The sequence below is a fragment of the Bombus vosnesenskii genome, unplaced genomic scaffold (genome assembly GCF_011952255.1).
Source record: "Bombus vosnesenskii isolate JDL3184/JDL3185 unplaced genomic scaffold, Bvos_JDL3184-5_v1.1 scf7180000013266, whole genome shotgun sequence".
NCBI lineage: Eukaryota > Metazoa > Arthropoda > Insecta > Hymenoptera > Apidae > Bombus > Bombus vosnesenskii.
In genome coordinates, this window is record NW_022882926.1 from 3,894,058 (window position 1) to 3,908,136 (window position 14,079).

Here is a 14,079-nt window from a genome sequence, read left to right on the forward strand (position 1 = left end):
TCGTGACTAAGTTATTCACTTAAGCCACTTACGTTGCGCCGGGGTTATGCGTTATCGTAGCAACGGTGGCTGCATTAATCTCGAAGCGAGAGAGAATTTCGTCTCGTTTTCCTCTCTAGCTCGGTACCATGCTCGCTGACGCTATTGTACCCCTTGCCAACGAAGTAGCGTGAAAATCGTCCTTAATCTCCGATAGTATCTTCCCTTAGGCCTTTGAGCTTTTAAGCTTTTGCAACTTCGATGTTCGCATTATAGTTTTATACTGCCCGAGCTTTCCCCGAAAATGAATCTAGGTTAATAGAAATTTTTTCCCATTTCAATTACCTCGCCGGAATTTTCTCACATAAACTACACTCGAGAACGAATTCTATTGTTTCATTACCTATGCTACGACGTAGTCACGATACCGGAGATAGGATTGCAGGAGAAGAATGAAATCATGACGCGAAGTTTGCGATTAAATATCTCTAATAACGATTCGACTTGTCTCGCTCTCTCCTTTAGTTTTTTTTTTTTGGTCTTTTTCCCGAAGATAAAGAATTACGGCCCATAAAACTCGGAGCAATTTCCTAAGAAATGGGCTATAAGAATCGCATATAGTAACATCCACGATGATACAGCGGCAATTACGAATTAAATCGTATAATTATTTCTCGATTATTTACGATGCAACGTGTGTCAGAGATTTTAATCCGTAACGTGATTGTAATTTTTCCAGGGAGCCGGGCGGAGCAGCAACAATCGTTAAGGGTCAGCAACGAATTGGTGTCATTAAACAGCTCCGAGGATAAAAGCGAAGATGTCGTCGAAGGTCCCATCAGGGAAGTTCTTGCACAAAGCGGAAGCACCGCGAATTTGCCCTGCAAAATTACCGAACCTGGCGCTGGAACCGTAAATGTCGTTACGTAATACAAGTTAGCTTGTAGACGATTGACCCAGAAAAGTATTTCCAAGATACGCGGCCCTCCTGGCGTGATGTAATTCATGCAGGGTCGAAATTAGTTTCATGCCGATACACGACACCACCAGAGGCGAGGACGCGAGTGCTCTACATCCGCGAAATATTTTCCTCGCAACAACGCGTTCGCGACTCGCTTTGCTTTCCACTCGTTGCTATTTTCGCAGCAGTATCGGTTTTTATACATTTGCTTGGAATTTTCGATGCTCGAGAATAGCAGATCGAGACCAGTAGCGTTCTTTTTCACATTTATTAATAATTTTAACCTGAAAAATTTACCTACAGTTTCGAGCTTCCTATCGGCTATTTTACGATTCGATGCTTTCTTTTTCTCGTTCCTATTTTTATGCTACCTTTTATTCTATATTGGCACTTCGTTAGATTCCTTCTTTCTCGCCATATTCGCGACCGTTCAATTTTCATTTGCCGCCAGAGCAGCGAGTTGAGTGATATTCATTTAATCTCCGTTTGCCAGGTGGCATACACGAAGCAATCGAGGGAAAGAGAATTCATGACTGAATAATACAACGATTCATTGAATTTTAAAAACTGGAGGAATCGTTTTATACATATATAACGATTCTTTGAATGTTTGTAACCCTAGAAGAGGGACTGAAGGGAATGTAATTCTTTTGAGATGTACGACCCACGTAAAGTCTCAAAAGCGTTGCTAGGATCAGGAAGATGAACGCATACAAGTGCTTGTCTTCTAAAATAAACTGTTAGGTTAGATAAAGCGAAGGGGAATAAATATCAAACATCAAGAACAGAGCAAACTTTCATGTAATGTTGTTCAATGGACTACAGAGAAAAACAGACCAGAGCCTTCTAAACTGATCTTGTTAGAAGTTCCCAATCTATTTTCAAAGTTACTCTCCTTTTGTACTGTGAATTCAATTTCTGCGCAAGCTTTGCGCTGTAATTGAATCACGGTTAAACGAGCGAAGAATCTTCAGTTGCATTGCTAATTGACTCGAAGAAATGTTCACGAGTTGTTTAATCGATTTCCGTCAAACCATATTTGATTAAAAACGATATTTTCGGTATACCGATATAAAAAATAAAATATCAAATTTGACACGATTACACTTTTTACACGTTGAAATAACGGAATATTTTTTGAAACAATAGTAGCAACCGTGATAGACGCGGAGTTACTCTTTCTATAAAAACTGCAAATTAAATAATCGCATCTTTGCGCATACTGTATCGCGGGCCTGTGACCTAATTAATTCTATAAAGTTCAACGTGTTTTTGCATTACCCATATACGTATAATGCAAAAAATATTACTTGTTTGGAGGCGTACTTTGCTTCAAACTAGTTCAATTGATACATTTGTTCAAATATACAAATATCGCTGCTAGTAGAATATAATATGTGTTCCCGCTATTCGGAGTATAATACAGAAAATTTTCCGAATTTATATATAAAGTTTAAAATTCAAATTTTCGAATTCAATAAATCCTTTTGAATATGCGGATTACGTTTATAACACACTTGCTTATCGTACGAACTGATTTTTTTAAAACGGCGAATTTCTATTTAATCCGTGATGCTACTAAATCTAACTATCAGCAAGACTGTTTGTAGAAGTGGCGCGCGTCGGTTTGAGCTGGGGAGCATTATTGCCACCTTGAAAACAAATAGCTCGGCCACAGCTCTCTCTAATTTTCTTTCTTCCTTCTTGAACTTTTAGACAAATTACCCGTTTCTGCTTCTCTGCCGATCCTTTCTCCCCCATTTTTTCTCTCGGCTCTAAATTTATCCCCTTGTGGGTTACTCGTGAAATTCTTTAAATCGGCGGATCCCGTTAAGTATACAGAAATCCCGAAAAGGCATTCATTGCTTTTTATTCGGTATTTTTCTAAATAGCTTTTCGTAATTTTCGGCCGAAGCACAGTCTCTTCGAACAATAATTTGCCTCTCACGTATCGATTCACTGTAAATTCGCCTTCCTTCGGTTTGGTTCACGATCATGACGAAGGTACGCCTTGAATTCCGTGCGTCGAACGTGATAACGCGGTCCTTCCAATTGATTCTCACATTTTAAATCTCATATTTTCTCCTAGCAGCTCGAGTCGACCTTTTCTCCTTATTTCCTTGTTCGTTTCTTTTTCACGTATCTCGTGCTACCTTCTTTTTCCGATCGCATTTCTCTTGCCTTCTCTCGAACATCGGTAGCCACGGTGCAGGAATATTTCAGAATATTTTACGAGATTCCACCGTTAAACCGATACCGTAGCAGGTGCTCCGTTCAAGTTCTCAGAGGAAAAAAACGGAAGGAGGAAAGGAATGACAGAAAATCTAGGTTGTGTACACGAAGCATTGAGAAGCGGGAAAGTCTCCCTCGATACTCGTGGCGACGAAAGCCAGATGTCGAAATCGAATTCCATTCGACGTCGCGGCAACGAACGATTTTCTCATAGAACAGATCAGGTGGAGCGGATTTTCAAGGAATTTTTATACGCAAGATACATACACGTACATGCATATTCAAGGAAACACTTGGTAAACTTTCATAGAGAGAGGGAAAAAGAGAGATAAAAAGAGAAAGAGAGAGAGAGAGATATACATTCTTATCAAATGAATAGCTAATCCCTTGGTCACGTATTTTACAAGTTTTAAGTACTTACTCACTAAGAAAAATTCCACGACGTATATCTTCGCCTCTATGCTATTTCCACGCACAAGTTTTATTTTGTTTGTGGCACGTTTCAGAATAATAATTGTCCATTAGGATACAAAACCATCCAATGCTTTTTCCTTCGTTTCATTGCTGGAATTTATCCTTGCATTTCTGCTATCCCACGAACAAGATTTATTTTATTTGTAGCAACTTTAAGAACGATAATTATCTGTTGGAATACAATGCTTTATGCTACTTCAAATCTAACGTTTCGGTATATACCGATACATTCTACTATGCAGCATTTACGCTTGTATGTATATTTCCTCGTATGGCCTGCTCGACCAGCTCAGACTTATCTTTTTAATCCATCGATTCTGCGATCGGATAAATAAATTAGGATGTATCGAGAAAGTTGGAAGCGTGTTTCAGAGAACGTGTAATTCACGCGAACTTTAAAAATTGGAAGAGTCCTAATCCACTTACAGGCAAAATGTTGCGTATCGTTGATTTCTGTATTGGGAATAGTCTTGCATGACTTGGTGCTTGACAAATTGAGGTAGAACATCAGGAAGACGATAGTACTTCCAACTGTGTGACTAACTTAAACTTAACTTTTCCGTATTACCGATTCATTTGCAAAAGTTTGTTTATGAAATTTCATCTTAGTTCGGCGCGTGACATGTTTACTGGACCATCTAAACATTATAGGAGTATATGAAAGCTCTACTTTACTTTCTATAATGTCATATTCTCTCGATGAACGTGTCGTATCTTTGGCTTGCCTATCGTGCATTACAAATGCGAGGTACTCTTATCATGAAAAATAAGAAGACAGCTGGTAAACCTACGGGCACTTATGTAAAGTACTCTGTCCACGGACGGAAAGCAAATAACACTGTTGGTAGGATCTTATATCGACGAAGAACATGAATAAAAGATAATTCATCTATGTGGCGTGTACGAGAGGGAGAAACAAGGCTTGTTGCTTTAAAAGCCTAGTCGGTCGATCGAGGGTACGAAGAAGACTGAAAGAAGCGAGGAGCGGCAGTGGCAAGAAAGAGTGCTTCCGTTAAGGGATATCAATTTTGGAAATATCTTTCAACCAACTTTTCCCCTTTCGAGTGTGTGCCTCTACAACAATGAGGAAAACACCACTCGTGGAAATTGAAAACAACTTGTCACGATAGGTGGGCAATGCGAAGCAGGTATATTCAAGGAAAGGAAAGGAAGAGTTGGATTGTCTGTGAAATATAATTTCCAAAGTCTATTTGCGTCGTCGGTGAGCAGCGGACCACGAACTGGGGTCTGGTACGTGTTGTTTCAAGGATGAACTTTGCGTGATCGAAAAATAGAAAGAATGACACAACCGACGATCCTTCTCGAAGGTATCGAAAGTATCACTTCGTTTGCGGATGCGTACTTCTCTCGAATATCGTTCTATTCGAATCTTTGTTGTCTAATTGCTTAACACGTTATTTAATCGCCATTGATATCGAACTGCTTTATTGGGTAATTTTATTAACTAGACAAATGGGTGTTCCATTCATATAGTTGACGAACACAACATCTCGAGGCTACGGATAGGAATTAATTTGCTTGATCGCGGGAAATCCATGGGCGGATTTCCGAAGGGAATTTCCAGGAACAGGCACCTTAAGTGGGTTCCGGTCAAAGTAACGTTGATTAATGTTGTTCCAGCGAACTACTATTCGCGTTTGAGAGAACGCTGAAACTCTATGCTCCGTGCTTATCCAATTCGTTATCCAGTAAACTTTGAGGAAGTCTTTTTCCGAATTAGTTTGGAACTGCTTTGCTTTCATAACAACGGTTTAAAGTACATCAAATTATTGTACCATGAATCCCGTTTATTAAATCGGCCAAACTTTTCGTTTCCCTTCAAACGTTACGGCAGATGGAAATTTCCTTCCTTTCTCAAAGAAAATTAGGATCATGTTTAACATACGCACATCCCAGATCCCAGATACAGTATTTATGTCTATTACATTCGACAGCGTGGAGGCACTATCGGATCTGTTTGATCAAGGTATTGTTATCGGTCCACGTGAGAATAAAAATTGATTCATCCAGGCAGTATACAATAACACCCACGCTATTCTTGTTTGCTTTACGGTATCCACGGCAAAATCAACGGGTACCGAGAAATATGCGTGTTCCAATAAATTTCTAGGAACTAACAGGATGAACAGCAAAATGAATAATATCGAAAATTGATGCATCAGAGACGATTCAATCGATCGGCGCGTAAAAAATGCCAGTTTTTACGTGTTTTATGCAAAAACAACTTTTACTGTCCCATAAATCTGTCGTTACTTATTCAGTGTACAGTTAAAGTCGTCGATTTACGGTAAAACCGCGAAACGAGGGGTCGACACGATGTCAATGGAGGTAAATCACGCGTTAAGTGCTGAACCATGTGCAGTAAAGATCATAACTGTCACCTGTCGTTACAACACCTTCGCATTTTACGTTGTCAGCGTATTCCAGACTCTGTCATCGTTATATAGAAGAAGGAACACAATGCAACGAGTACCGTGGAATACCGGTATTATCTTGAACACCGCTTCTTATCTCCTCCCTCTCAAATTAAACTATTAAACGCGGGAAACGATTATACCGAGGATATTAAGAAGTACGAACAAAGATGCAAACTAGCGAACCTTTCAAAAGGAGAAAACGCAAAGGAACGAAGTAATCGAGCGCGGAGAGAGCTTTGGGAGATACGTAAACGTTTTATTCTCGACAAATATTTCCTTCCCGATTACCGTCCCACAAAGACTGTTTTATGCAATCACTCTTCGTCAATTACTTATTAGGCCAATTGTACCAAACTTTAAGAAGAAAGCGCTTTGGAAACTGAAACTTTCGGTATTCAAGACAATTACGATTGTCCCTTTTCTCGGCGTAGCTTGCTTGCTTTTTGCGATTTCTATGAAAGCGTTTCCCTTCTATCGAAGAATGTTTAGGCTCGTTACTGAAACCACGATAATCGTACGATTAGCCTACGCCTTCGTTCCCCGTCGCTGAAACACGTAGTTGACATCGAGCTGATATTTGATTTCTCAATAGCAGACGAGGGAAGTTGGCTCGTCGAGGGAATACTTTTAAAATCGTTTCTCTGATAACCAGAACGAGCTTTTAACGTTGATCTCGGCGAATCACGTACCATACGCAGGGTTGCGATAGTAATTATGCCAGCGTAATTGGAACCGTTTTATTTTACGCCTGGTTCGTAAATCACATTACAGCATTAGAGGCTTTATTCATCGCGAATCTATTGAATTTAAAATTGAAAATATAATCAACGACGCGCGTAATTCTACGAAAAGATATTAATGGATTTGTCATGCGTATAATGTTTTGTCATATCCACTCTAGGTTGATATAAAAATAAATGATTTATGCTTTAAGATCATGAATAATAAGCAAGCCTATATAATTCAGCTGGGACGTAATTTCAGTGACGTTTTCGTCAAGTGTAATGGTTCCCAGAACGAGCTTTTGCCTCAGAGAACTGGTTTGTTAAGATTTTGTCAGGATACGAAACGAGACCACAACGTTATCCACTGATCGTAGAAAGGACATCCTTCAAGGTTCACGGCAATTCCCATTTGGGAGATTAAGAATAGGGTATAAGGCTGCTGCTGTGGATAGTCGTTTTCAATTAAGCTTTTGCCAGTATTGGTGGGACTCTACTTGAAAAGCTCCATGGGTTCGTGGATCTATATCTGAGCACGTACCCTTCTTTCTTGCCTACGCCCGCTTTAATAGCTTCCTTCGGGAATTCTCGAAACATCCGTTATCCAATTCGTATCTGCGAAGAGCGATGGTTGAAACAATGTCAAAGGAAATTAAGAGTCGCGTAATGAAGTCGTCGTTCGAACGTAATGTACCATTTGCATTTTGTCGAGGAGAATAATGGATTTTAATGGTACGGTCGATCTCGTCGAGCGTTATATTACGTTTACTGAATTAGACCAGTTAACCGGAATAATCGTAATTAATTCGGTACAAAAGGGTGTGTGCGGTTAATTATGGTTAAACAAAATTACGAATTCATATCACGTTAGGTGCAGATGTGGCGGGCAGAAGTAAGTCCTCTTTCAGTGGAATCCAGGATTATGGGGAACATCCTGGATTAGGGGCAGTCGATGGTTTTAGTAATGTCATATCCCCGAGAATTGGTTTCCTACGGATGTATTTGATGGAGTCGTAGTGGTAATCACCTACGCGTCGACTAAGCATTAGAACGGGTTATTGGAAGGTCCATTCAAACCAAGATTGAATCGATCGATAGCGATTGTCTTTCGATCGAATCGTTAATTATATAATTTCTACGAATGTTCTCAAAAGACCAACTCTTCTTCTTTCATCGTTATTTTTACAATGTATTTATTTATCATTTTGCAATAGTTAGTTATTTTCTTGGAAGATGTGTTCCAGCGAGTGATGCGGAAATGATGCGCATCGGTAGATTTACATTGGGACCGAGTGAAACACTTATAACATGAGCAGAAATGAAAATTATGCGTCGTATCGTTAATGAGATTAACGAATGCAGTGTACGCGTGTTACCAAAGTGCGACTCGTTTAGAAATGTATCGCGAGTTTGTAAACGTTCGTACGATATTTTTTCATATTTACGGTTGAGCTACATCTGTTTCAGAGGAAGCTCGTTACTAGCTACCACATTATGACGAGTAGCATACATTTCTACCTGTAGACGAGCTTTTGGCAGATTAGTACAAACCATTTCCAACTCTCAGGTTTGTCCAATCTGTTTGAAAGTCAATTTCCTCGTTTCTCATTTTTCCACTCACCTTGTGCCCACGTAACAAGTAATTTGAAAGCCGGCAATCTGTTTTCCCCGAAGCAATTTTCAAGTTCTTGTTCAGCCGTACAAAGCACGGGACAGGCGGGAGCAATGGGAATTGATACGCGATCGATCGCAATGATAAATTTTGACAAATTATCATGAACGAAAGGGGACAATTTTTGGAAGCAGGCAGAACAGAGAGGCAGCGAAGCGGCGTGGCGCGGCGTGACAGTTATCGAACAAATTGAGTAAGTTTCGTGGTCAACACGGTCAAGAATGAAAATTACCCTGAAATTAGGGTACACTAATGGCCATCGTAATTGATATTGGACGCAAGCGTGGCTTACTCTCCCTCTCTCATTGCCTGATATGATACACGCTGTTTCCTATACATTGTTACCGTAAATGACCTAAATGCTTTTAACGCCTATCCTACTACAACCACTTGTTTCCATCCCTGAATTATTTTGAGCTTTCTCCATGATGGAAATCTTTCGTATGTATTATCCGATTAACATACATGTATTGATATATTTATTAATACAAACGACGTTCTTTCTTTATTTTATATTTATTTAAATCAACCTATAAAATGGGTCAGTCGTCTGTAATAAACACGGGCAAAGCTTGCGATAAATAAAATTAAATAAATATCGAACGGACGTATACTTCATGACAATTTTTTATTGCAGATTACATGGATGAAGCGTAAAAACAGACGGTTGTTGACTGTTGGTACAAGTACCCACTCAGTCGACAAACGATTTGTCGTGATGCATTCGAGTACTGATTGGCTACTTCAAATACGAGCAGTTACTCTCCAGGACGAGGGTATATACGAATGTCAGGTATACTTGGCGATGTATCTATGTGTAATAAAAGGCACGTTTCTTCTTCAGTACGATGGTGCTTCACTCTGTTGCGACGTTGCAACATGCATATCATCTATTTCAACATAAAACGGGCGTCATATTTTAAATTTATGGCAACGCATTACAGTAACTCTCCTGGAACGTCTCTTTCCGTGTACGTAACAGAACAAAACAAAACGAAAGGATATTTCAATGATAAAAGACGCGTAACAAGTTTAGTTCGTCCGCGCTGTGGTCGTTTAGTTGCGTTACCAGACGAAATTAGAGCTTTTTCTAGACGTCATACGTTAAATACCATCCGAAAAGTCAGCGTAAGGTCAGTTAAGGTTATCGTAGCCTTTAATCCGAAGCTCGGTTTACAGCGTTAAATGTTAGCCGCAAATTGTCGCAAGAGTGAAACACACCTTGATATTTTATTTACGAAGAATCCATGAAATATTCGAAAGATTCTAGGAATAGTTTCCTAGGAACAGTACATTTTGCCAAAACGTTTATCGAAGATCGTTCCTAAAACGATGTAGAAATTTCCACTTGACAGATAAGAGGCGATAATCGAACTCGATTTATCCACGAAGCAACTATTGGCGTTGAAATTTCAGGTTACGTCGCATCCAGTGCAACGGAATTTCGTGCTCTTGAAGATCACAGAAGCGTACTCGATCATACCAGGGGCGCCTGATTTACACGTGAAGCAAGGTTCCAGTCTTCGGTTGGAGTGTCAACTGAAGGCAGCTGCGGAATCGCCCCTCTACGTCTTCTGGTATCGTCAGGGACATATGATCAACTACGACGAGGAGCCAGGCGTGAAAGTTGAACTGACCAAGAACGGATCGATTCTAATGGTCAACAAAACGAAACCGTCGCACGGCGGTAATTATACGTGTTCACCGAGCAATGCTAAATCGGCTTACGTGATGGTTCACGTGATCGAAGGTGAGCAAATTAAGTTTACCAAACGTAAGGCCGATCCGTATTTAGTTTGTTTCGAAAAATCATTTAACGAGAAATAATTAGGATCGAGATTTCGTTCGAGGTAAAGGTAGAAGCTTAATTAACGTCGGACCAGATTCCTGGCATACAGGATAAAGCGAAACGTTTCGCCTTACGATCGAGCATTCGATATTTCAAAAGTTCTATAGAAATCCAGATAGGAGCAAAATTTGACAAAGCCTTAAGCATCTCCTAGACGCGCGCCACTGTTCCGGAGATCGTTGCGCGCGTGATCAGACTACGAAGGCGAACTTCGCACAAGGGACTAAGAAGTCAGAAAAAGAGACGAGGCTCGTCTCGTCTGGGGCTTTAGCTTTCAGTGTCCGACCGGTCGAGCTCGTTTAAAACGTCGTAGTCACCCTCAGGGGTATTTTACCGCTCCTCCACGAAAGTGTCCTTTCTCCTTCTCCCTCTATGAGATTGGGGTGGTCTTGTCTGGCGACGCGCCTCTTCTCATTCTAGCTCGGCCATTTTCGCGAGGAACGGTTTCTTTTTGCAGCTATCGAGTCAGAGTTTCTAATCTCGTTTCAGAGGAAGAGAAACCGGCGGCAATGCACGGAGGAGACAGAAGGAACCTTAGTCCAGCAATTTTAGCGAGTAACTTTCTGGTGTCCCTCTTGGCGGCCGTCAGCTGGAGGATACCGAGTTTCACCAGCCTTTACCCGACATGAATCACCGTTGAACTTATGGGAACGACTGGTGTTAGTCGTGGCCGCGCTACCGCAACTCGGTTCATCTCTCCTATCGCAAGGACGACTCTGACCATCGGTCGACCATTCGGGATTCGTCTTTTCAACTGTAACTCCAATCGGCCCTGCAAGAACGATATCCTTGCATTGGTGTTAAAACCGGAATGTCATCGAGTGTATCGATTCACGTATGAACACACGGAACCGCCGCCACTTTCGGACCGACCCTTTTACCTGTAGCACGATTCTTTTCAGAGATTCGTGCTCCCTCATCGAGGGGAACCGCGTCCGATCGTGAGAGCAGCAGAACTGTAGCCACCGAGAAATCCTTTTGTTTTATTCCCTTCTATCTTTTAACCCTCTTGTCCCTTATCCCGTGTACTCCATCTCCTTCCACCCCGTTCCTTTATTATGTACCAAGCAATTTCTTTGTCTGGAAAAACGTATGCGTGGTCGGAGTAACGATTATTCTGCTGGTTTTGGAATCGATATAGAAAGTATGTGGTGCAAGATGTGTCTCACTTTTAACGTTGGGAAATAGAACGACGCGCGAAGAAAGGTTCCTCTTTTATTCTCTTTTCTGTTGCGAGACGGTAGGAACCTGTCGATTCGAGCATGATCTTTTACTTGCTAGTATCTGTCATTGTGCGCGATGAGTGAACCGTTTTCTTCGTACGTGCATTATATATACATATGTAAATGTACACATACATAAAGAAACGCGCATACATACACATTCCTTATACACGCGGGGTTCATACACATACATACGTATACCTATACGTATACACATACGTAGTATGTAAGCGACACCGTGGACTCGAGATGAACAAGCGCCTTTACGTTTCGTGACGTGGAAACCGTTCTTCTTCCACTCCTTCTTCGAATCTTGGATAGCATGTGTGTGTGTTAGAGATTTATTGAGACGGAATGCGAGGAAAGTGAAAGCCTCCGTTGAATCCGGGGAGAATCAGGAGTACAGTGGATCGATCAGGCTGCGGATAAACTCGTTATCGGAAATTCGTGACAGACATTCATGCGATTCCGCGCGTTGCCGCGTGTTCATGTCGGGATAAACGGAATCAATGTAAATATAACGCTCTAATCATACATTCAATAAAACATTAATCGTAAAGCTGCGATCGATAATTTACTCACGAGTCCTTTGTGTTTCGTTGGATCGAGGCACGACGCGATGCGACGCCGTAAGAAACTTTGTCGAGGCAACTTTGCCATTTGTTTTCGTTGTTCGATGGGTAAACGATGAGGCAGGAAATTGAAGGTAAAGTAGCACGATCACCGTGAAATAAACGACGCGAAGGAAAAGTTATTTCACGAAACTCCGAAGGAAAGTTGTGGAATAGCTCCGGCCGATAAATGTGCACGTTCGCCTCGCGTTATCTATCTCTCGAAGTCTTCGAACTTTACGCGAGCTTTAACACGCCAGTGGCGAACGTTATTACGAGAGCCTTCGTTATCTTAGCTTGGAATCCTGTTAAAACGGATTAATTCAACCGCAAATTCGGTTGGAGAAATATCGAAATCCGCTAGGGGCTGGATAACGACGACCACTAACATTACTGTAGCCGCGAAACGAGCTTCTAAGAGCGCGGTTCTAGACACGATTAATCGATAAGACTATCGAACGTGTGAAACCTTTCGCGTTTACTCACAGGGACGCCGATTCCCCTTGTTATCGACGCGCACGAACTTTCCCACCACTCGATATCACGACAATTTTTGAAAGATCGTCCGATGTCGATGGAGACGGCGATAATTCGCGTCATGGTGGAAGATATCGCGAGCAATTAACACGATAGCAAGTTGATTTAGGTTGTAAACGTTAACCCATATAACGCGGCCTGATACCTAGTCTGTGCCACGTCACGGGAGGGTACCGCGTATCGTTTTTTCCCCCCCCGTTCGACTTCGATCCCACCATCCCCGTCCTTTAACCTCGTTTTGTTTGACCCGGCGCGGCGCGGCCCTGCTTTCTTCTCTTATTTTCTATCTGGCCGCACAGAACTTTCGCGATAAAAGCACCGAAACTCTTTTAACGGGTGCTAAATTGAAACACTACTGCAATAAAGGGATACGGCGCAGTGACTTCTACAAAGAGCATTCTTCCTTCGCTTGTCCAGTTCGAACCTTCATACGTCTTTACCTCCGAACCGAAGAACGAGAAGAAAACCCTTCTTTCAAAACAGGAGAAACAAAAATCACGAGAGAACAAACGACGGGTTGCTGTATCGATGAAATCGTTTTCAACCGTGTCGGTGCGAATGAACATATCGATCTTTGTAATAAACATAGGCTACAGCCGATAAATAACAAGAGAATGTGTCGATACAGTGACACCGCTGCGGTCCGGCAATTTGGTATGTAATTCGTTTCAGCGTAATAAATGGATGGCGTTAATTATGCTTGTATAATATTCAAACGTTTGGCCCTTTTAATAGTTTCCTTTTTAATAGTTTCTGTTTAGCGTATTTTTCTATTTTTCTATCTTTCTGTCTGTCTGGATGGATTTTTTCTTTTTTTTTTTTTGCTGGAAAACCGAATTTCAATTTTCACCTTTCTTATTCGTTATTTTTACCACAATTCGGTTACGAGAATTTTAGTAAAAATTGTAGCGCGATATCGTTGTTTCGCGCAATGCAATTTCGCAGAATTTTCAACGTAATAAGGATGGCAACGAGAACAGCGGATGTAGTGCGGTGATTCGTTGCTTTGAATATCTCGAATACGAATGAAATTCGGAGACCCTGATCCACGATAAGACTCGTTGCATCGAATCGGCGGTAAGCTGTTTCTAGATATGCTATGCACAGCACAAGCACAAGCGCAAGCGCAACGAGGACGAGAAGAAATAAAAGAGACGATGGAATGTCCCGGTTGTGGAGCCTCGGCTTTACCCAACTTTCTTTGCAGATAACACGAAAGAAACTGGGAGAGAGGCGTACTGAGACAGAAAATGAGAGAATGCTCGAAGAGTAGCAGAGAACAGAGTTAGAGGTGTTTGAGAAAGTTTGCAATTCCTTCAAACAAGAAGCGCACGAGTGCTCCCATCTCAGCAAGCATGCACAGGTAATAGGGTAATTCCAA

At 41.4% G+C, this 14,079-nt stretch overlaps 1 protein-coding gene across 4 annotated transcripts in view; it reads left to right on the top strand.

The window, feature by feature from the left end:
- Nucleotides 1-12,109, top strand: part of LOC117243588 (zwei Ig domain protein zig-8-like) — a 46,062-nt gene extending 33,953 nt beyond the window's left edge. For all 4 annotated transcript variants that reach the window (XM_033511230.1, XM_033511228.1, XM_033511231.1 and 1 more), the window contains exons 3-6: nt 719-891; nt 9,116-9,271; nt 9,895-10,228; nt 10,817-12,109. In XM_033511230.1, coding sequence (XP_033367121.1) covers nt 719-891; nt 9,116-9,271; nt 9,895-10,228; nt 10,817-10,956 — 803 coding nt within the window. In that variant the 3' untranslated portion in view covers nt 10,957-12,109. The remainder of the gene's footprint in view (nt 1-718; nt 892-9,115; nt 9,272-9,894; nt 10,229-10,816) is intronic.
- Nucleotides 12,110-14,079: the final 1,970 nt, after the last annotated feature.